The sequence below is a fragment of the Suricata suricatta genome, chromosome 4, assembly GCF_006229205.1.
Source record: "Suricata suricatta isolate VVHF042 chromosome 4, meerkat_22Aug2017_6uvM2_HiC, whole genome shotgun sequence".
Lineage (NCBI taxonomy): Eukaryota > Metazoa > Chordata > Mammalia > Carnivora > Herpestidae > Suricata > Suricata suricatta.
This window is the reverse complement of record NC_043703.1, coordinates 125,668,732-125,690,794: the sequence shown is the minus strand read 5'-3', so window position 1 is coordinate 125,690,794 and position 22,063 is coordinate 125,668,732. Positions and strand designations below refer to the sequence as shown.

Below are 22,063 nucleotides of genomic sequence, written 5' to 3'. Positions count from 1 at the left end.
CTGGGGTCAGGCAGTCTGTGGGATCCAAAGGAAAAGAGCATGGGATTTGTGTCCCGAGGGGAAGTTGGGGCCAGAGAGGCCTTTAGGAATGGCTGTCTGAACAGGATTCCTAATGCCCATGAGAGGCTCCTATGGAGGGAGGTCCAGAGGTGGAGGGCACTTGGGGTGGGGCAACCAACCTTGTAACAGTTGCAAGTAACTTCAAATCTGCCTCTTCCATCTCCTGCCTTTTCGAGCCTCATCTCCCTGCTGCTTGCTCCCTTCTTATTCTTCCTCAGATCACCCAACACTCTTACCGTGGCCCCTGCATTTGTGTTCCCCCTCCTGGAAGCACTTGTCTCATCCTCCAGCGACCTCTTGAAAACTGCAACGGCACTTGCATGCCTTCTGCCCCAGCACACTTCTCCCCCTACCCAGCTTGCTTTGGCTCCAGAGCCTTTCTCATCAGATGTAGTGTTAGTGCTTGAAGGCAGTTGTGATTTCTTCTGTTTCCATTTTTTTAACCTTCCAACAGTAGACCTAACAGGATCAATTATGCTCAAGTAGTAAATGCTCCTGAAATCTCATGAAATGTTTGACACAACGGATGTCCCAAACCTTATAGAATCCCCCAGAGCACAGCCTTGGCCCTAAATTCTGGCTCCACTACTCACTGGCTGTGTGACCTTAGGAAATCCCTAGTCTCTTTGAAACTTGGCTTCCCCATCTGTAAAATGGGATAATAATCATACTGCCTTAATAGAGCTTTTGAGATCTAAAAATCCTAACACAGTGCCTGGCGCACAGCAGACACTCAGCTAAGGCCCCTCCTCCCCAGGGGCCACCTAAGGTGTTTCCTTTCCTTATCTGCACTCCCTACCCCCCAACCCCTTACCCTGCACAGCACAGGTGCCACTGTCTTCAGTCACTTCTTCGTTCAAAATGGGCAGTGACTCCCTCAGCCTAGGTGTTCCTGCTCTGCCCTGGTCTGCTGTGGCTGCCCGGCCCCCAGGATTTTAAGTTCCTGTGGGCAGGGATCACACCTCATTGAAATTATTTGCCCTTGCCCAGTGTTCAGTCTGTTATGGTCAGACAAAAATGTGAAACAGATCACTAAGCAATGTGCCCTCAGCTCCCTTTTTAGATTTCACCCCTGAAACCCTAAGCCGATTCTTCTGCTCCAGAATACCCTGCGGTCTCCGGGCCCCTCCTGCTCCCTCCCCTCCCCCCTCCCCCCCCCCCACCCCACGGTCCCTCTCTTCCCCCTGGGGTCTAGAGGGTGTGACCCTGTGGGACTCCGCTGCTAGCCCCAGCCCGCCCACCCTTCCTGCAGCTGCCAGCCTAGGAAGCTGCTTGTCCCAGCACTCCCTCTAATGGCTAGCTTTTGTGGAAGGTTCTGCGCTAGGGTTGAAAGACAAAAAGCTATGGCTGTCCCCTACAGCCCCTCTAGTTCCCATGTTCCTGCTGTGGTTTCCCTGGATCCCGCCTTTGTTTTCCTCCTACTGCCTCCTCTTTTTTAAGTTCCAAGAAAGCCTCTTGGAGAGTTTGTGACCTCACCCAATTTCTTATATTCCGGATTTAGTTTCTTACCCCTTTCTTCTCAGACTTTAAATCACTGTTCTCTCCCCTGGTGTGAATCAGAACGGTGATGAGGCCAGGGAAAGTGGGGGACTGTAAAACCTTATAAAAAATCCTGCTCCCCTGAAAAAGCATTTCCCCAGTTTCCAGGAATGACAAGGTGAGATTAAATCTTACATGGATTGCATTATAAGATCTAAGCAGCTAATAATAACCCACAAAATCTGGAGAAGCAAGTAGTCAAAATTCAAAATGGTCCCTTCGAACCGGCCTGTTCTGCGACCCCCTCCCGCTCTGCGGCAGCAACTCGATTCCTGCGCGTGGGGCTGTGCTGCAGCGACGCTGCCCACGAAATTCACAACTAAGACTCAGACTACGCCAGCCATGCCACGAGGTGTGTTTTATTGTCATTAATCATACAAATAATTTGCTATAATATCCCAGGGCAAACCGGAGAATTTGGCAGGCCGGTGGCGTCGGCACGGAGTGCCCGGGTTCACAGTGCAGCTTGTCGCTCGTGTCCATCTTGCAGGTGGCTCTTCTTCCTCCACATCACGACTAGGGTGTCACGAAGATGACGGGGGTGGGGAATCCTTTAGATTCTTAGGAAATTTCACTCCGCTTCTCCTGCTCAATGGCTGTAGAGAGCAGGAAGCGGCACTGGCGGATGAGAACACCTTGCAACCCTCCCCCAACTCCCCCAGCCGAGGCACCCACGAGGTCTGGGGAGTAAGAAAGAGGCTTGGGGCTGGGGAGACGGGCACTTCGTGGAACAGAAAGGGGGCCAAGGCCCCCGAGACCCAGCGCCCAGGGCAGGTGGGGGTGGGGCTGGGTTCGTGGGAAGGGCGGGGTGGGGTGGGGGGACCGGACTGAGGACCCGCGGAACCGGATGCGGGGGCGCACTCACTCTCTTTGGTCGGCAGGGTGTTCTTCTCCTGCGTCTCCGTTTTCTTCAGCTTGGCCTTATCGAAGCTGGCGATTTCCCCCATGTCTGGCTTGTCTGCCATTTTCTTAAAGCGATCCTAGTGGGCAAAAAGGCGGTTGGCCTGCGGTCGGGGCCGACGTCTCTCGACGTGGCACTCGTCCGGGGCGTTCCCGGCAGCCCCTGGCCGAGGGTCTGGGCGCGGCCGGCACCCCCCTCCTAGCCCCAGGGCGTGGTCCGCCAGCCGGGCGTCCCGTCGGGGAAGGGCGCCCGTTGCGGCTGTGGCGCGCCGGCCAGGTGCACCCGCTTCGACCCCACCCGGATAGGGCCCCCAGCCCAGGGCAGCGCTCACCGTGGAGTTCCGCTTCAAGCCCGCCAACTGGTGCTCCCACTCGCGTCGCTGCAGCAAGAGACAAAAGAGCGGCGCCCGCCCCTCGCCTTATATACGCCTCGCCCCGCCCCGCCCCGCCCCTCGCCCGCCGCAGCGGGGGCGGTGCTGATAGGCGAGGGGCGGGGGCAGCGCGGGCGGCTCGCTTCTCAGCCGCGCCCTCAGCCGAGGAAGGCTTGGGGGCTGGGCGCGGCACTTCCTGCTCGGGGCCCCAGCGCCCCGAACCCCCAGCCCCCGGTGACCCGGCGGTGGAGGCTGTCGGGGCTGCTGGGGCGGGCGTTGGGCCCTTGCTTTCCGATTGGAGCTGCGCTCCCCTCCCCAGGAATCTGCTGCTCGCCTCCAAAATAATGGGCGTGGGGGCCGGCGGGGGAGGAATGTGTGGTTGTGTGTATAGTATGTAGTTGTAGGTGTGGATGTGCAGCCTTGCACGCTCGCTCTGCAGTCATCCTTGCTCGCAAGACCCCCCCCCCCCGCCCCCGGAGCTGTGCAGTTCCCATGTCTCATGCCGTTCCCCCCAGAGACCCCAACTCCCCTTTTCCTCTCCTTAGGGAGGCTGAACCTTTGCACAGTCTCGCGCTAAAGGAATCTGAGCCGACGGTTCCTAGAGATGAAGAGATTTGGCGGGGGCGGAGGGGCGGGCAGGTTTCCACTGCTCTCTGCTCGGATTGGGGGCCGGTTGCCCTCTCGTCGTCGTCTACTACGTTCCCTGAGTTGGGAGGCTCTCGCGGGAGCGGTGGCGGGTGTTCCCTAAAGGCTTGTAAGCATTGTCTGAAGGGCGGTGGTGAGAGCCGGCAGGCAGTCCGAGAGGCCTCTCTGTGTTCTTTCTCACACAGGGCTCCGGGAACACTGTGTCCAAGGGTGTGGTTTTCCTCCTTGAAGTTAACCTTGAAGATAAGCTACAAATGTTCTTTTTTTCCATAGTAACCCATTATAGGAGTGGTATTATAATGTTATTGTTCAAATCTTTCTTAGAAAAGTTGTTCTTTTCAGTGATACTATCTAAAGATGTTTAGGTAGTAAGTTTCATAAATGAACAACAAGGGGGGGGCGGGGAGGTGAAACTGATTGTTGTTTTATTTGACCAGAACTTTCCTTTTTTCAAGTGCCAAGGAATATTAGCAAGCTCTGTTGTTAAAGTGGGATTTGGTGGAAACCTTCTAAATTCTGTGTTCCTGATTTTATCTGCTTTTCTTGCATTTCCTTCAGTGTGTTTGGAACAGAAGGAAGAGCATTTAGGCTTATGCATTTTATATCCCAAACCCCTTGTGTGGCCTTGGGCAAGTCTTTTCCTACTCCTCTGTTTCTTCATCTGTAAAATAGCTTTAGCATAAAGCTTAAGTGAGATAATGGAACAGGCATCAAGTGGAAGCCTAATATGGCAGCCCCATGAAACTGCCACACTCACACTTCATTGGTGTATCAGTCAACTAGCTATAGAGTATGTTGTGTAACAAACTATCCCAAAACCCAGTGCCTTAAAATAATCATTTATTTTTGCTTGTTCATCTACACATCAGCCAGCTGCTGGTGGTTTGGGCCCGGCTGGGCTGGTGGCCACTTGCCAATGGAACCTAGGTCTGCTGGACCAGGATCTAGCTGGTGCTTGTTTCTCTCAAGGCAATGACAGAGCAGCAAGAGGGCTGTAGCACAAGAGAGTGTTAGAAGTGATAAAGTGTGTGTAAAAGCATTTCATGTCACCTCATGTCTGTGAACATCCCATTGGCCAAACCCACTGTTAATGGGAGTGGAAAAGTATATTCCTGTCCTTGGTGGGGAGGGAAGGGCATGGACATTTCCTGAATAAAAACCCAACTTCGTAGTTAGGGTTGGCAAGCAACTCTAGAAAATGGCCCCTGAAGTGGCTTAAAGCAATAAACATTTATATCCCATTCGTGCGGCAACCCGATATGCTGATGTTTCTGGTCAGGCTGCTTACCTCCATGTAGTGACTCAGGTACTCAGGCTTCTCTATTGTCACTCTGCTCTCTTCCAGGTCCTGAAAGTTTACTCCATCCAGCCAGTGGATAGGAAAAGAGGAAACAAATACAGGACCATACTGGAGTTTTTATGGACCAGTCTTAGAAGTAGTCTCCATTATTTCTGCTTTCATCTCTTTGGCCAGAATGTAGTCACATGGTCTTACCTAAGGGCCAGAGAGGCTGAAAAACATAGTCAAGTTGTGCACCCAGGAGGAAAAGAAGGCAGGTTTGGATGGACCCAGAGCATAAACTATTAAAGGATCTGCCAAACTTGAGCATGAAAATATCCAGACGTCCTGAGAGATTGACTCTTTGGAACATCTCACTGGTGCTTGACTCCTTTTCAGATGCCATGGCAAGCGTTATTTAGGTGTTATCTGATGGGACCTCACCTTTGGCCTGAACATTTGTTGCAATTTGGACGCACGGTGAACTCCAATTCCAATTTTTATTTTCGAAACAAAGGAATATATTCCTTCTAGTTATAGCTATACTATGTTTCAAACACATCAAGCATGCAGGACGCCTAAACACAGGAGCCTACAGAGACTTGCAGGTACTCTCTATCCTCAGTTCTGGGGCCCATCTCTAAGGAAATGGGTATCCTCTTTGGCTTGTGTTGCTTAAGAACACTTATCCAGGGGCTCCTGGGTGGCTCAGTTGGTTAAGTGTCTGGCTTCGGCTCAGGTCATATCTCATAGTTCATGAGTTCTAGCCCTGTATCGGGCTTTGTGCTGACAGCTCAGAGCCTGGAGCCTGTTTCAGATTCTTTGTCTCCCTCTCTCTCTGACCCTCCCCTGCTGATGCTGTCTCTTTCTGTTTCTCAAAAATAAATAAAAAACATTAAAAAAAAAAAAAAAAGAACACTCATCAAGGGGCTCCTGGGTGGTCAGTTGGTTAAGCGGCCATCTTGGGCTCAGGTCATGATCTTGTGGTTCACAAGTTCGAGCCCCACATCAGGCTCTGTGCTGACAGCTCAGAACCTGGAGCCCGCTTCAAATTCTGTGTCTACCTCTCCCTCTGCCCCTTCCCTGCTCATGCTCTGTCTCTCAAAAATAAATAAAACGTTAAATAAAAAAAAAAAAGAACACTCATCAAATCTATTAGTTTCATTAAATCCCATGGGTAGTGTTTTTATTTTTATTTTTTAATTTTTATTAATTTTTTTTAAGTTTATTTATTTTGAGAGAGACAAAGAGAGCAAGCAGGGGAGGGACAGAGAGAGAGATGGGGGGAGAGAGAATCCCAAGCAGGCTCTGCACTGTCAGCACGGATCCCAATACAGGGCTTGGACTCACCGTGAGATCACCACCTGAGTCAGACGCTTAACCGACTGAGTCACCCAGGTGCCCCACTCCCACCATTTCCTGAGTGTAGATTGTCTTTTATGACTTTCTTTGAGTGAAATGTAACAGGGTTATGCTTTTTAACTTATGAGGCTAAGACTTAAAAGTCCACGAGGACATAAAAGGTCCCACTCCCTCTCAGGCTGCCTCTGCACTCTGAGTAAACCGAGTATCTATAAAGAAAAGCTACTTGTAGGCCTTCCAGCTACAGCCCCAGCTGTTTCTGAGCGAGCAGCCAGCGTCAACCACTAAACAGGCAACCAGATGAGCCCTGAAAGCTTCAAATTTCCCCAGCTCATGCTGAGTGGAGCGAACACAAGGTGTCACTGGCCAGATTACAGATTCACAAGCAAAATAAATGCATAGTCATTTTAAATCACTCCGTGTCAGAATATTTTGTTACACAGCAGCACCATGAGATGGAAACATCATAACTTAGTGGTGTCAGGGTCTCCGGTCCCATTGGGGATTTTCCCTAAGTATCATCTGCAGTACTCACACATATACTTATTCAGTTGTCATTTATCAAATATCCATGACGTATCTAGTAGTGCTCTCTGGATGTGGAAGATAACAAAGATGATGTGACTCGAGTTACAAGTCTAGTGTAGTAAATGAATTACTCTAAGTCAATCAACAAGCTCATGCTCCTACCTTGCATTTACTTATGACTTGGGTGTCATTTATGTCTGACAACATTTCAGCCTGCTGCTTGGAACAGATTGTATACTGTTAACAGATGGTATTGAGAGAGCTGAACCACTCAACTCCAATTACATTTCCATTTTCTTTGTTGAGAAGGATGCTTTGGAAAACGTCAAGCTAATAAGAGGGAGCTAATGGAGTTTTCATGACTATCAACTACGGGGCGAGGAGGTGGGGAAGGCAGGGGGAAGCCTTTGGAGATTTGCTGTGGGGCAACATTCCTGAGGCCTGTTCAATTTGACAATTTTTTTTTTTTAAATTCAGGTTTTGAATGGGGATATAGATAGAATGCTAGTCATATCAGGAAGGCTGTAACTCTGTAAACACTAAGGCAAGGGGCACTTGGGTGTCTCAGTCGGTGGACTTTCCCTCAGGTCATGTTCTTGTGGTTTATGAGTTCGAACCCCACGGTGGTGTCTATGCTGACAGCTCAGAACCTAGAGCCTGCTTTGGATTCTGTGTGTGTCTCTCTCTCTGCCCCCTCCTCCACTCGTTCTCTTCCCTTCCCCTCCCCCCTCAATAAATAAACATTAAAAAAAAAACACCACTAAGGCAAGCTGGATCCAGGGGAGATATAGACAAAACAAGATGAGATTGGACCTGATAGGGGCAGATGTGGGGCCTGCTTGGTCTGACCACAACCCTACAAGTACAGACAGACACGATTAACATGATTACCTCTGAAGAGGAGGTGAATTTTGTGGCTGTGTGAATAAGAAAGAGTTCAGTCCAGGTTTCCCTTGGCTGCAAGGAAGACATTCACTTCTGCTTCAGGGCCTTTGCCCTTGTTGGGATCCTCATGTGAGATGTTCTTCTTACTCTAAATATTCACATTGTGCACCTTATTTCACTTAGAAAGTTGTTTAAATGTCCTCTCAGAGAAATTTTCCTTGGCCATCCGTATAGAGTAATAGTCCTGTCATTCTCTCAACCTTTACCTTGTTTCAGCTTTCTCCATAGAACCCATCTCTACAAAATGTGTTATGTATTCATTTATTTGTTTGTTGTCTCTCCCCCATACTAGGAACTTGAAAACCCCATCTATCTGGTTTACTACTGCATCCCCAGCACCAAATGCACTGAATGCCCTGACAGCCTAAGTGCTCAATCGGTGTTCTTTGAACAATACATAAAATTCTTTAAAAAATTTTTAAATGTTTTATTTATTTTTGAGAGAGAGAGAGAGAGAGACAGAGCATGAGAGGGGGAAGGGCAGAGAGAGAAGGAGACACAGAATCCGAAGATGGGGCTCGAACCCACGAATGTGAAATCATGACCTGAGCTCAAGTTGGAGGCTTAACTGACTGAGCCACCCAGGTTCCCCTAAAATTCTTAATCAAAATGAAATAAGCTATTGAGAGTGGAGTGATGAGTTCCCTGTCATTGGAGGCATTTGATGAGAAGTGGATAGCCAAGTTTGTGGACTGTGATAGAGATGGTTCAGACCAGGGCTGGAGTAGGCCCACAGTTAGCAAATCTACTTCTCCCTAGATGACCTTTCTGGTCCTTTTCTTGTTATTTTAGTTGTAGAACAGCCTTCTTTTGGGTACCGGTTTCGCCAGCCTGAGAATAGCTGCATGACTCTCACACAAAGGAAGTATGGGAAGCAAAGGAATCAGGAGGTGATCTCTGGATTTTCCATGCCATCAAAATGTTGTTTGTCTTTGTAGGTCATGGAATTTAAGGGCCTGTCTGAGATAAAATTTTGAAGGATGTAAAGTGGGCCTTTGAGCTTCCGTCTTGCTGACGATTGTTCTGCTCTGTAGATGTGTGGATGAACCCCTAAATAAAGCTTGGCAGTGGCTTAGCTCACCCAGGTGGCTAACAGCCAGGGTGTGAGCACGAATAGTATGGCTCCAGTTTTCATTTCTGCTGCTAGAACAGCAATGATGATGGCAACTAGCGTTTATTGAATGGCTGTTGAGTTCTAGGCCTCGCTAAGCACTTTTATGGCTATTATCTCACTTAATCCTATTTTGATCATTTCTGCTTTACAACATAGGGCTTGGTCAAGGTCACACAGCAGGTAATTAGCATTGTTGAAATTTGAATCCAGGACTGGCTGATTCCAAACCCCGAACTCTTAGCCACGGCACTTTTGCCTTGACCTCGCAGCAGCGTTTGCACACTGGCAGCCTGGATCCAGCTGGCGTATGTAATTTGTTTGGCAACGTTAAGTTTCCCATGGGAAGAGATCCACATTAAAATCTATGTTTTCTCATGCAGTATTGTGATTATCATCTGCACCCTTGAAATGGGGATCCTCTTCATTTTACCGGATTCTCCGCCGCTCCCTAATATCTTCCCTGCATGGAGACCGGTGTCAGTTGTCATGTATACTATTTGTGCAGGTGCTTTGCTCAGAGTGCAGAAATTTTTCTTATTCCTAGGCCTATCTGTCTATGGAAGTCAGCTTTTAAGATGGTCGCCAGTGATCCTGCCTTTTGTTCCCACCCTTGTAAAGTCCCCTCCTCTGTTGTACCAAAATGGGTCTGTGTGACCAATGTTGTATGGCAGAGGAGATAAGCTATAAGTTAGTGTCAAGTTAAGTTATAAAGGACTATAATTTCCATGTGGGTGCCTGGCTTTCTCTTTCTGCTCTTGTATCTCTGGTTCTGGGGGAAGCCAGCTGCCATGTTGTGAGCAGTTCTATGGAGAGGACCCTGAAGTGAGGGAGCTCAAGTCTGTGGCCAACAGCCAGTGAGGAGTTGAGGCTATCAACAAGCGAGTTTGGAAGCGGGTCCTCTGGCTCCACGTGAATCTTCAGATGGCTGCAGTTCTGGATGACAATTTAACTGTAACTTCTGGGAGACCCTGAGCCAGAACCTTCCCAGCCAAGCCCTTTCCAGAACTGTGAGATAGTTAAGTGTTTGCAGTTTTATGTTGCCAAGATTCGGAATAATTTGTTAGTCAGCAAGAGATAAACTCATTCGCTCTCAAAAGTGGGGAGAACAGATAGATAGATCAAGAATACCATGTAGTTAAAAAAATAAAGAGCTTATTTGTGAAAGTCGAGAATATTTATATCATTATGAAGCCTACCATAGTGAGAACTATGGTATATGGGAGAGATGAAACAATATTCATGAGCCAGGCTTGTGTTACTGCCTCGTGTGCTCTACTGGCCCCTCTGGGTCTTTGAGTCTTCAAAACGTGCCATAAAGCAATGGTTTTCAGATTGTTTTTGACCTTGGTGATTGACTCCCTCCCCAAGAAGTGCATTAAGTACATTTCACACTGTGATGTGGTACTCACATGAGCAGACACAAATGAAACTAAAGTTCTCTAGAACAGTGTTCACTTTCACTATGAGTGATGTACTCTGAGCTTCTCTGTTCTATTTACTTTCATTTTTAGAAACATTTTTATTTTGAAATAATTATAGACTCATAGAAAGTTGCAAAGATGGTACCGCTGAGGTCCCCTGTGCACTCAGTGGTAACATCTTACACAACTATAGTGCAGTGTCAAAACCAGGCAACCGACAATGGTGCAATCTACAGACTTTCTAGATTTCACCAGTTTGTTATGTGCAGTGCGTGTGTGTATGTGTGTGTATATTTCTCTGCAATTTGATCACATGTACAGAGTTGTACAACCACCACAATCCAGATACAGACCTATTCCATCACTAGATAAGGAATCCCTTGTGCTGCCGCATTATAGTGTCACCTACGCCCAGTCTTCCCCAACTCATAGCCCCTGGCAAATGCAATCTGTCTCTAAAATTTTATCTTTTGAGATTGGCTTTTCTCATTGAGCATAAGCCCCTTGAGGTCCATTCAGGTTGTGGAGTGTATCAGCAATTCACTCATTATTTCTGAGTGGTATTCCATGGCACAAATGTACCATTTATTGAAGGCCATTTTGACCTTTTGCAGTTTTCAGCAATTACAAATAGCAGTGCTATGGACATTTGTGTACATTTTTTTGGTGAGTGTGGACATAAGTTTTTATATCTCTTGGATAATGTCCAGGGAAGTGCTTGCTAGGTCATATGGTCAGTGCATTTTAGTTTTGTAAGAAACTGCTCTGGCGCCTGCATGGCTCAGTCAGTTGAGCATCTGAGTCTTGATTTCAGCTCAGGTCATGATCCCAGGGTTGTGGAATCAAGCCCTGTGTTGGGCTCTGTGCTGAGGATGGAGCCTGCTTGGGAGTCTCTCTCTGTCTCCCTCTAGCGTTCTCCCTCTGCCCCTCTCCCCTGCTCTCTATTTCTCTCTCATAAAAAAAGAGAAGAAAAAAAAAGAAATTGCCAAGAAATTTTCATAGTGATTATATCATTTCATATTTCTACCAGCAATGTATAGGAATTTCAGTTTCTTAGCTCTCACCAGTATTTGGTATTGCCACTTTTTAAATTTTAGTTCTAATAGGCATGGAGGTACCTCATGAAGGTTTTTTTCTTTTTATTTATTTAAGCAGTGTCTGAACCCAACATGGGGCTCGAACTCATGACCCCAAGATCAAGAGTTGCATGCTCTTCTGATTAAGCCAGCCAGGTGCCCCTTATCAAGGTTTTAATTTGCATTTCCCTAATGACCAGTGGTGTCAAACTATTCCTTTTTATTTTATTATTTCATTAAAAATATGATTGTGACCCACTAACTTGATTTTATCATTTACTAACTGGTTGTGTCTAGCAGTTCAAACCCTGTTATAGAGGGATAATTTCAATCAGTGGCTTAGCGTCCATTATTCTCAAATCATCTCTATAATTTTTAATTCTCCTTTTGCTTCCATAAGACAGATGTTCCTGAAATTTTATGTGTAACCTAGATGTCTTCTGGCATCTGAAAAAAATCTAGATAAGAATGAGTCCAACTCCTATCTGACACTTTCCCATTGTTTCTCTGACTTTTCTTATGGTTGTTTCTGGTCTCCTTGAATTTTTGAGTCTCCACACTGATGCCCATCCAAACAGGGCCAGCCCATGGCCTTCATTTCCTTCTTCAAAGCAACTGTAAAAATAAGGCTGGTCTGTGCAGTACAATTTTTACCAAAGGGCTGTGGGTGAAGGGGAGGGATGAACCTATATTTTTAATGACATATTCTTTTTTTAATGTTTATTTATTTTTGAGAGAGAGAGACAGACAGAGAGACAGAGAGCAAGCAGGGGAAAGGCAGAGAAAGAGGGAGACATAGAATCCAAAGCAGGCTCCAGTCAGCATAGGATCTGATGTGGGGCTCGAACCCACGAATTGCAAGATCATGACCTGACCCAAAGTTAGACACTTAAGCAACTGAGCCACCCAGGTGCCCCTTTAATTCTTAATCCTGAAAGCCCTTTTGGTGCGTTGGGGTCATTTTCTAGTTAGGCCCTAACTCACACTGTCTCACTATCTCCTCATTTCTATTTTCTAATTCCCTCCTTTCTCTTTATTCTTTCTATTGAGAAATACCAAAGTCCCCTCTTTTTTTTCTAGCAGAACAGTGTACTTGTCCTTTGCTACCCTGGTTCTTGCTGAAAGGAGATTTTTGGATCTCCCTTTCTACTACATGCAACTGATGGAAATACTTCCCCAAAGATAGTTCCTTCCTCAGCGGGATTCTGGTGTTGGTTATTAAGATAATATAACTTGTGTCTTTTGGAGGATAATCTATCCTCTGCATTTTTCTTTCTTTTAAGTGCTAAAGAAGTTTTTTTTTTTTTCCTTTCTTTTTCTTTTCCCTCCCTGCTTGGTATAGCTCTCAGTGGAAATCCCTTGAGGTCCTGGATTTTGCCTGCCACCGTGAAGTCTGCTCTGATCACCAGTGCCAGCTAATGTGTTCAATCCTTTATTTTCTACACCTTTTGTCTCAGTCATGAGGGCTGATATGACAGGATACTACAGACTGAGTAGCTTATAAACAATAGAAATGTATCTCTTACTATTCTGGAGGCGGGCAGTCCAAGGTGCCGGCAAGTTCAGTGTCTAGTCAGCATGTGCTTCCTGGTTCGTAGCTGGCTGTCTTCTCACTGTGTTCTCACATAGCACAAGGGGCAAGGCAGCTCTCTCGGGTCTCTCTCTTTTATTTATTTATTTACTTATTTATTTATTTATTTATTTAATTATTGAGACTGAGAGAAACAGAGCATGAGTAGGGGAGGGGCAGAGAGAGAGGGAGACACAGAACCTGAAGCAGGCTCCAGGCTCTGAGCTGTCAGCATAGAGCCTGATGCGGTGCCCGAACCCATGAGATCATGACCTGAGCTGAAGTTAGGTGTTTAACCGACTGAGCCACCCAGGCACCCCTGGGGTCTCTTTTATATGGACACGAATCCCATTCAAGAAGGCTTCACCTTTGTGACCTGATCACCTCCCCAAGGTCCACCTCCTAATATCATCACCTTGGAGATTAGGATTTCACATAGGAATTTTGGGGAACCCAAACATTCAGTCCAAAGCACCAGTGTTCTACTTTGATAAAACTCTTTGAAGAGACACTCTGATACAAGAAAAATTTACCTAACAGTGAATGAAGCTTTGTTCCTAAGGTTGTGAATTTTTCATCTCTGTGGCATGGTATTAGATAAAGAGGAGCTAGGGGTCCCACCTGGGTTAGGAAATGAAGAATAGAAGGATTACAGAGAAAATAAGAACATGTATTCTTATTTCTCCATTCAGTCCATCAAGATTTTTCTCAGTAGCTGTGCTATGCCCTGTGCGTGATATAGAGAAGAGTAAGCCGTGGTTCATGCCCTCCAGGATCATCCAGTCTAGAGGACGACACAGATCTGAAAGAAACCTAAAATGTTGGTGGAATCCAAGAGAGTGGTGCAAGAGTAAAGACTATGGACACCATGGGGCAGGGGTGAGTCCTCCCTGTCAGGCTCTGTCGGATTTCCTAGCCAACCGAAATTGTGACTCTCATACCTGGATGTCGTTTTAAACCACCGAGTTTTGGGGGGTGCTTTGTTACGTAGAGTAACTGGGACACACAGTGAAAATCTCTCCCACCTCCAAGCCCCAGACCTCCTATTTCCTTCTTTGGGAGCAATCCTTGCTACTGGTCTTTTGTGCACTGTTTTCGGTGATACTGGCATTATATATGTACACACACAAGCGATGCCAGCCTACAGGTACACGCACATGCTCTTTTATTTATTTTCACAAATGATAGTGTATTATCACACTGTCTGTACTTTACTTTCCCCCCGTGCTATATCTTAGAGATTATATCATGTCACCGTAAATAATGAACATAAGAATACTGATAGCTAAATTTATATGCAATTACTATGTGTCGATCACAATGCTGTGTATGGACTGAGTCATATGAATAGAGTACCAGTCTTTCTCTATTTACATATGGAGAAACTGAGGCACAGAGAGGTTAAATAACTCAAGGTCACACTTCTAAGTAAGTGGTAGAGCCAGGATTTGAATCTAAGCCATTTGGCTCCAAGGCCATTATTATTATTTTTTTTAATTGAAGGCTGCATAAGATACTATTATGTGAATCTATCATATGGTATTTAATCAATACCACATTGATCTACATTTATATTGTTCTCAGCAGTTTGTAGCCCCAGTGTTTGCAGGGCTCTGGGAAGAATACAGATGGAGACTCACATCACATGGCTCAATATTTAAGTTACAAAGCCAGCCAGCATACTGTTAAATAAAATATATTCTGTCGTCCAGCATAAAAGAAACAATTTCATAACACAATTTAAAAATGTGAAAAGTAAAACTACTAAAAAAATGTGAAAAGCAGAGGCGCCTGGGTGGCTCAGTCAGCTAAGCATCAGACTTCAGCTCAGGTCAGGATCTCATGGTTAGTGAGTTTGAGCCCTGCTCTGGGCTTCATGCTGAGAGTACAGAGCCTGCGTGGGATTCTCTGTCTTTTCATCCCTCTTTCCCTCCCTCTCTCTGCCCCTCGCTCATTCGTACTTTCTCTCTCTCAAAAATAAGTAAATAAAAACTTAAAAAAAGGAATGAACTTTTAAGTATGATTTTTGTATGAGTGAAAGTGGGCAAAAAACAGATGACTAATTTGATAAGTATTATGCAGGTCTGGGTGTCCTATTGATGGGGCTGGGAATGTTTGAAAGGACAGTAAAATAAAGACATACATCATTCATAAATTATTAGACAATTATTCCAGAATTTTTTCTTGCTTTCACTTAAGCATAATTACTAATTGTGTTGTTATCAAGATTTTCACATAACTTGCGTCCTATAGATAGTAATGATCTGAACAATTAAAAAATAAAATGTAATTGTATTCAAAGTATACAAAATTTGAGTATATAGGCAGTCGGTTCTCATTGTTCAGGGTAGTTGTGTTCTAGAAAGTCACTGCTGATGCAGAATTAGTGAACACTAAAACATTGCTCTTAAGGGGAAATACAGTTAGGTTCCTGGGAGCTTTTGGTCACAACATTTTTGTTAGCTGACCAATACCAATAAAACCTTGTTTTATATGTGTTTCTGTTGAAAGATAGCTTATTTAATATACATTGTTGGTTCCTTAACATTGAACTCACGGCCAACAGCACTATAAAATATCCAAAGCTTCTCTGACAAATGCATTTTCTCCATAAGGCACATCACAGCCTCTTTGTGCTTGAGAATAGTATGCAGCATTTCACACTGTGTGTGGGGCCATTTTGAACAGTAAAACCACCAACAAAAATGAGAGAAATGGGATACTAAGCATCCTGCAAGGAGGATTTACATTATGAGAACTAAGATAAGAAGGCGGAGTATTGTCTTGTTCTGCCTCAGCTGGGAACATGCGCACTGGGGAACTCGGATTTTTGGCACGCTGTGCCTGTCCTCAAATGGCCACAAAACCTCTATGGGTATTGATTTGGGGGTTACAAATAAATTTTAACAAGTGAGTGAATTCTCAAATAGGGAATCCATGAATAATGAAGATTGACTGTTTTCATAAAAGGTATGCGTTAAATTTTAAAGTGTTAAAATGGTCATATATATTTTAAACAAGATATTTTTTCTTAAACTATTATCTAGTGTTCAAAAGTGAAGTACGGGGGTGCCTGGGTGGCTTGGTTGGTTAAGCATCCGACTTCGGCTCAGGTCATGATCTCACGGTTCGTGGGTTTGAGCCCTGCATGGGCTCTGTGCTGACAGCTCAGAGCCTGGAGCCTGTCTTCAGATTCTGTGTCTCCCTCTCTCTCTGCGCCTCCCTGCTCATGCTCTGTCTCTTTCTCTGTCTCAAAAATAAATAAAACATTAAAAGAAGTTTAAAAAAAGTGAAGTATAAGTAATTAGTGAATTTCAAAATTGTAAGCCACATTATTATTTTATTTATTATATTTATAACTTTTTATAATTTATACACATAATGAGTTTATAATATTATAACTATAATACATTTATATAATTTACATATAAATATATACACATATTTTTATGCAAATAAATAACATATAAATAAAAATACTGTTTTCTGAGTTGGCCCCATGCCCAATGTGGGGCTTGAATTCATAACCCTGAGATCAAGAGTTGGATGCTCTACCGACTGAACTGGATAGATGCCCCAAACCAGCATTATTTAAAAATAAAATATTTAATTAAATTATTGTATATATAATTAAATGCAATAAACTTTAAACTGTATTCAGTGTCTATATGGTGGCCAATATAAAGAATCTGTATATTGCTTCATATGTGTTATCTACACATGTGCAAATATAAGAGTAATATGAGCTATTTACAAATTGGCAAATCTTTCTCAGCTGTCAGAGATGCATTTGTTGGGAAGACTGTGCTCATTTGTGAGTAATTCCTATAGCTACAAGAATTTCTGTGTTAACTTTTGGAGCCACAGACTGGAACAGGATTAGGAGCAAGAAGATGGGCATTTGGTGCTACTGGGAATCCTGGTTTTATAAGAACTGTGAGAGAAAAGTGACAGAGGCGCTTAGGTAAGTGCTTCCGTCACTTCCATCATCCCTAAGCTCAGAAGCATCTCATTGTTGGTGCTGGCAGCAGCCTAGAAGCCCCTCTCTGGCACTGAGGTGCGGTTACCTTTGCTTGCAGGGTACAGAGGAAGCCTGTGCCCAGGTCTGCATCGCGCTCGGGCGTGCGGGGGCGTTGTCTAAAGTGCTGGCCCCTCCTGCCTGAGTCTACGGAAGGGACACTACACACAGTGCTGTAAATGAGTTCGAACAAACAAAATCTGTGCACGTGTCTGTGCGGGATCAATTCTGTTTCTTTGTAGTTTTTGACCAATTTTCATTCGTTTCTGCCTTCCTTTTAATTTGCATACTTTCCAGAAAACTGGCCCCTTCTGTATACTACATTTTTTTAATCCTCCTCCTTCAAGAATATGCAAAATTGCCATTTCCTTTTCGGCTAATTTGCTCATTTCAGAACTCATTTTCTTTTTCTGCCTCCTTTATGCAATGTGTTGCTCTTTGTCTTGAAGCCAGATTACTAAACTTCCCCCAATCAAGCCTTATAAAAGACAATTACAAGCTCACTCGGGAAGGAGTAATAATTTATAACGGGCAAGTAGAAAGAGAGGTTTAACTTGTTATCACTGCACCTCTGGAAAGGATTGTGGTAGATGTGTGCTTTCATGCAGACATCCTCTTCTCTAATAAAAGTGTAGACATTTTTAAGAAGCGCCTCAGGTGGCACGTAGGGTCAGGAGACCTGGGTCCAAGCACGGGCACCATTCCCTACCAGCCCTGGGTCCTTGGACAGTCACATGGCTTCTCTGAACTTCAATTTCCTCATCTAAGAAATGGAGATAGTAATTGAGCTGTCACAAGGATCTATGAGATCAAGTATCTGCAAGCGTTTTGTAGGTGAGATGTATTATGTGAAGGGGAGTGGTTCAACTACTTCGGTTTCTTTTTATAATTCCCTTGCACCATGCTAATTACCTCCCCGTAGGGCTTCCTGAGCTCGTTCTATTGTTATTCCATGTTCCCCACCACATGCTCTCGAGCTGAATATTAATGCTTCAAAAGGGTTTCTGGGAATGTTGAAGGACAGGGTCATCTTGAAGGGACACAGTGATAACGGATGGAGGAAAATGCCAGTTCTGAAATTAAGATCAGATGATATCTGGAACTGATAGGAAAATATTTGCCAGGAAGTTAGGGGAGGTTCCCACAGATGAAAGTTGGGAGCCGGGCAGGGACTGGGACTTTCCCATTGTATTGGCCGCCATAACAAAATGCCCCGTACCACAGCCCAGGTGGCTTAAACAACGGAAATTTATTTTCTCACTGTTCCAGACCTGGGCAGATTCAAGACCTGAGCAGGCTTGTTTCTCCCCTCTCTGTGGCTTGCAGATGGCTGTCTTTTCGCTGTCTCCTTCCACGGTGAATGCACATCTCCGTCTCTCCTTGTGCTCGTATTTCCTCTTGAAGGGACACCAGTCAGACTGGAATAGGGATCCCCCCCATCTCTTTAAAGGCCATCTCTACAGGTGCTGAGTTTATCCATATGGTTCTTGTCCCCAAAGCACGTGCCAATACTTGTGACCAGGGAGTAAACCAGGGAGCTTTCAGCGGAGAGTCCGAGCTGCATTTGACATGGTTCGTTCATTCATGTGCTCGTGTATTTATTCACCGGGCATCTCTTGGGTGCCTGTCGGATGCTGAGCACCAGGTCAGGTGCCAGGGCATGTTGACCTCTGACCTCGAGCTGTTCGTGGTCTGTAATGGGAAATAGACATAAATAACTAGATGTGATGCTGTTTGATGGGTATAGCAGGACAAGTCTATACCACATTTGGTGGTGGCACAGGCTGATCCACGTGGCGGTGGACATTTGAGCTGAGCGTGTAATGCCACTCAGAATAATAGCTGACATTCATGGGCTCTTTATCTTTACTGTGTGGCAGGCTAGGTGCTATATGCTTTACATGTGTTATCGCAACAATAAAAATCTCAACCACAATTACAGCTGGGTTGTTGAGCCATTATGATAACCCCGGGAGCAAGTATTATTACCTTCATTTTACTGCTGAGGAAACAAAGTCCTGGGAACCTTGTTATGGACTGAATGTCTCCCTGAAAAATACATATGTGGGAGCCCTAACTCCCAGTGTGATGGTATTAGGAGGCAGGGCCTTTGGGAGGTAATTAGGTTTAGATCAGGTCATGGAGGGGGAGACTCTTATGATGGGATTAGTGCTCTTATAATATGAGGAAGAGGGAGGAGGGCTGTCTCACTTCCTCTCCATATGTGCCCCGAGGAAAGGCCATGGGAGCACGCGAGCACACAGCGAGAAGGTGCTCCAAGTCTGGTCGACAAACCAGGAAGAGGGCCTTCACCAAAAGCTGAAACCACTGGTACCCTGATCTTGGGTTTTCCAGCCTCCAGGATTGTGAAAAATGTCTGTTGATAAAGCCACCCAGCCAGTGGTGCTTTATTATGGCTGCCCAGGCTGAGACAGAACTAAAGGAACTCACTCAAGGTCTCGTGGTCCTAAGTGGCAGAGATGGGGTTAGAGGCTACGTTGGTGCAAACCTCAACAGAATCAAGGCAGGGAGGAACAAGGAAGAAGCAAAGAGGGACAGTAGGGAGTGTCCTGCCGTGGCCCTCTGTGCCTCCGCTCTCCTCATCTGCGGAATGGGATGACAACAATAGTACACACGTCTTAGGAATGCAAAGTGCTGAGAACAGCACCTGGCATGAAGCAAAGGCCATGCATGTGTTTGCTCTTCCCCTTGTCGATGGACGCAGGCAGGTTTGCTAGGAGATTGTTACTATGATCCAGGTAGGAGATAATGAGGGTCAGACTCACAAAGTGGCAGTGGGGAGAAGAAGCTAAAAAATTTGAGAGTTAATCACCATAGAAAATAAGCAGTTGGTGAATATGATATAGTGGGTGACAGAGAGAGAGGTCTCCATCTGACTTGGATGAAATTGTAACATTGGTAGAAATAACTAACACTATGTGCTAGGCTCTGTGCTAAATGTTTCTCCCTCTGTATCTAGAGCCTCACCCAGTTTGATTATTTTTTCATAACATTTATCAAACCACCTGACATTTAATATATAGGATATATATATATAGGATAGTTTGTAGTGTATACTCTATATTTATGTAGTATAATAAATAGCTGGACACTGTAACCTAGCCAATATAACACATTGAAAGTCATCACAGAGGTCAGGCAGCTTGGCTTCAGAGAGCACGCAGCCCCTATGGCTTGCTCATAGAGTTTAAGGTGTCTAGGAACCTCCCTTGAACGCCAGGACAAATATAGGAATTTCCTGAGAGTTTGGCTGATAAGTTTGCAGGGATGAGGGTGTCACCACAGTAGGGGTGAACTGGCCCCATGAAGAGGGTCCCAGGGAAGGCTGCCCAAGCCAGAGATTTAAGGAAGGTGGAAGTCAGATCTCAGTTAATCTGCAAAGTCAGGAAGATAAGCCAGAAAGCAGACCTTGAGTTACACCAGCAGCCGATGCTTCATGGGCGGGGCTAGGCTAGCTTCTGGGTCTGGGATCTCCTTTGGAGAGAAGGAAAGAGAAGGACCCCCCAAAGATTACGTGTTTCTCCCAGAGAGGCTGAATAAGGCCCTGGGAGACGTTGAGCAGGAAGATACCGGGTTCCCTTCAGTGTGCTGGAGTGGGCTCCCAAGTACTTGCAGAGAAATAGAGAAGGCTGCACCCCCACCCCCATGGGGTTGCATATTCCCTGGACACATACAGTGTAGAAGTCTGTCCCATTTTCTTTGTCTTTCTTCTATCCCGATGTGCATATGTTTTTTGTGAATGGCCATGGGACCCATCACAACCCTAATATGGTAACCCCTGGGTGATGGTGTTGACTGCACTAATCTTTAGATTTCAGGTCATTGGGACTTCCTTAAAGGAAAGTGGTGTAGCAGACTGGGTTTCCAGGGAAGCAGACTCTGAGCTGATTTCGTGTGCAGGGTATTTATTAAGGAATGCCCCAGGATGAACTCCTGTGGAGGGGGAGGAAGGAAGTGAGATGGGGTAGAGCGAGAAGTCAAGCTTGGGCGGCCTTAGTACCCCCAACACCCTAGGGGGCCTCTGGAACCAGAGTCGTCCCAAGATGGACTGAGATGGCCTTCGGAAGGGCGAGGTGGCTCTCTGCAGCTGAGACAATACTGAAGGCCTGGCACCCGTCTGCCGACAGTGCCCTCACCAGCCGGGGCAGTAGGAGGATGTGGGCGGTGCCTCTCAGGGTCCATTTAGGGTAAGAATACCTTAGGGCTGGAAGTCGACCTCTGACAGCAGCCCTCAGGAACTCTGAGTTGTCCTCCACTCCCCGCTCTCCTGGCTTTTATGACACTTATGCTTCCCTCTTACCTACTCTCTGCTTCCTCTGTGGGTCTGGCCTGCTCTCTCCTGGGCACCACCTGTATCATCCTTACCATTTTCTTCTGATGAAGTTCTGGAAGAGTTATTATTCATGTTGACCTAGGACTGTAATCCCCAAACTCTCCCATGGAACGCAGGTTCTGGAAACATTAATATGGCTTTCAGAAGAGATTGGGCACATTCGGGGTGGTTATGTTGGGTGTATGCATCCCTTTGAATCAGTGGTTTTAAAAAAATGTTTATTTAATTTTGAAAGAGAGCAAGTGGGGGAGGGGGGGAGAGAGAGAGAGGGAAACAGAGAATCCCAAACAGGCTCTGCACTGACAGCCCCTATGTGGGACTTGAACTCATGAACTGTGAGATCATGACCTGAGCCGAAATCAAGACTCAGATGCTGAACCGACTAAGCCACCCAGGTGCCCCTGAATTAGTGTTTTTGTATTCTTTGGGTAAACTACCTAGCAGTGGAATTACTAGATCATAGAGTAGTTCCATTTTTAACTTTTTGAGGAACCTCCACACTGTTTTCCAAAGTGGCTGCACCAGTTTGCACTCCCATCAATAGTGCAAGAGGGTTCACCTTTCTCCACATCCTCGCCAACACCTGTTGTTTTTGTGTTGCTGATTTTAGACAAAATGTATTTTTATCTTATTTTATTTTTTTTCAATAGTAAATATTCTGCTACTATGTATTAAATACTGCATGCTTTGCCCAAGCTAAGATGAAACCACATCATAAATCAATAAGCATTTTGCATTTTCTTTCATTATCTACTCAAAGTCATGCCTACTGCACCTCTAAACATTTCATTAAATCCAATTATACAGCAAACACTCCCAAAATAAACTTAGATTGTATTGCAGTTTCACTTAACAGTATATAAAATGCTGTGTTGTGACAG

At 45.4% G+C, this 22,063-nt stretch overlaps 1 protein-coding gene across 1 annotated transcript; it reads right to left on the bottom strand.

The window, feature by feature from the left end:
- Positions 1-1,938: 1,938 nt before the first annotated feature.
- Positions 1,939-2,941, bottom strand: TMSB10 (thymosin beta 10). Its single transcript, XM_029936276.1, has 3 exons — positions 2,832-2,941; positions 2,465-2,579; positions 1,939-2,195 (listed from the first exon to the last, which is right to left on the bottom strand). Exons 2-3 carry the CDS (start codon positions 2,562-2,564, stop codon positions 2,161-2,163), a joined length of 135 nt encoding a protein of 44 aa, XP_029792136.1. The 5' UTR covers positions 2,565-2,579; positions 2,832-2,941; the 3' UTR covers positions 1,939-2,160.
- Between the last annotated feature and the right edge of the window lie 19,122 nt (positions 2,942-22,063).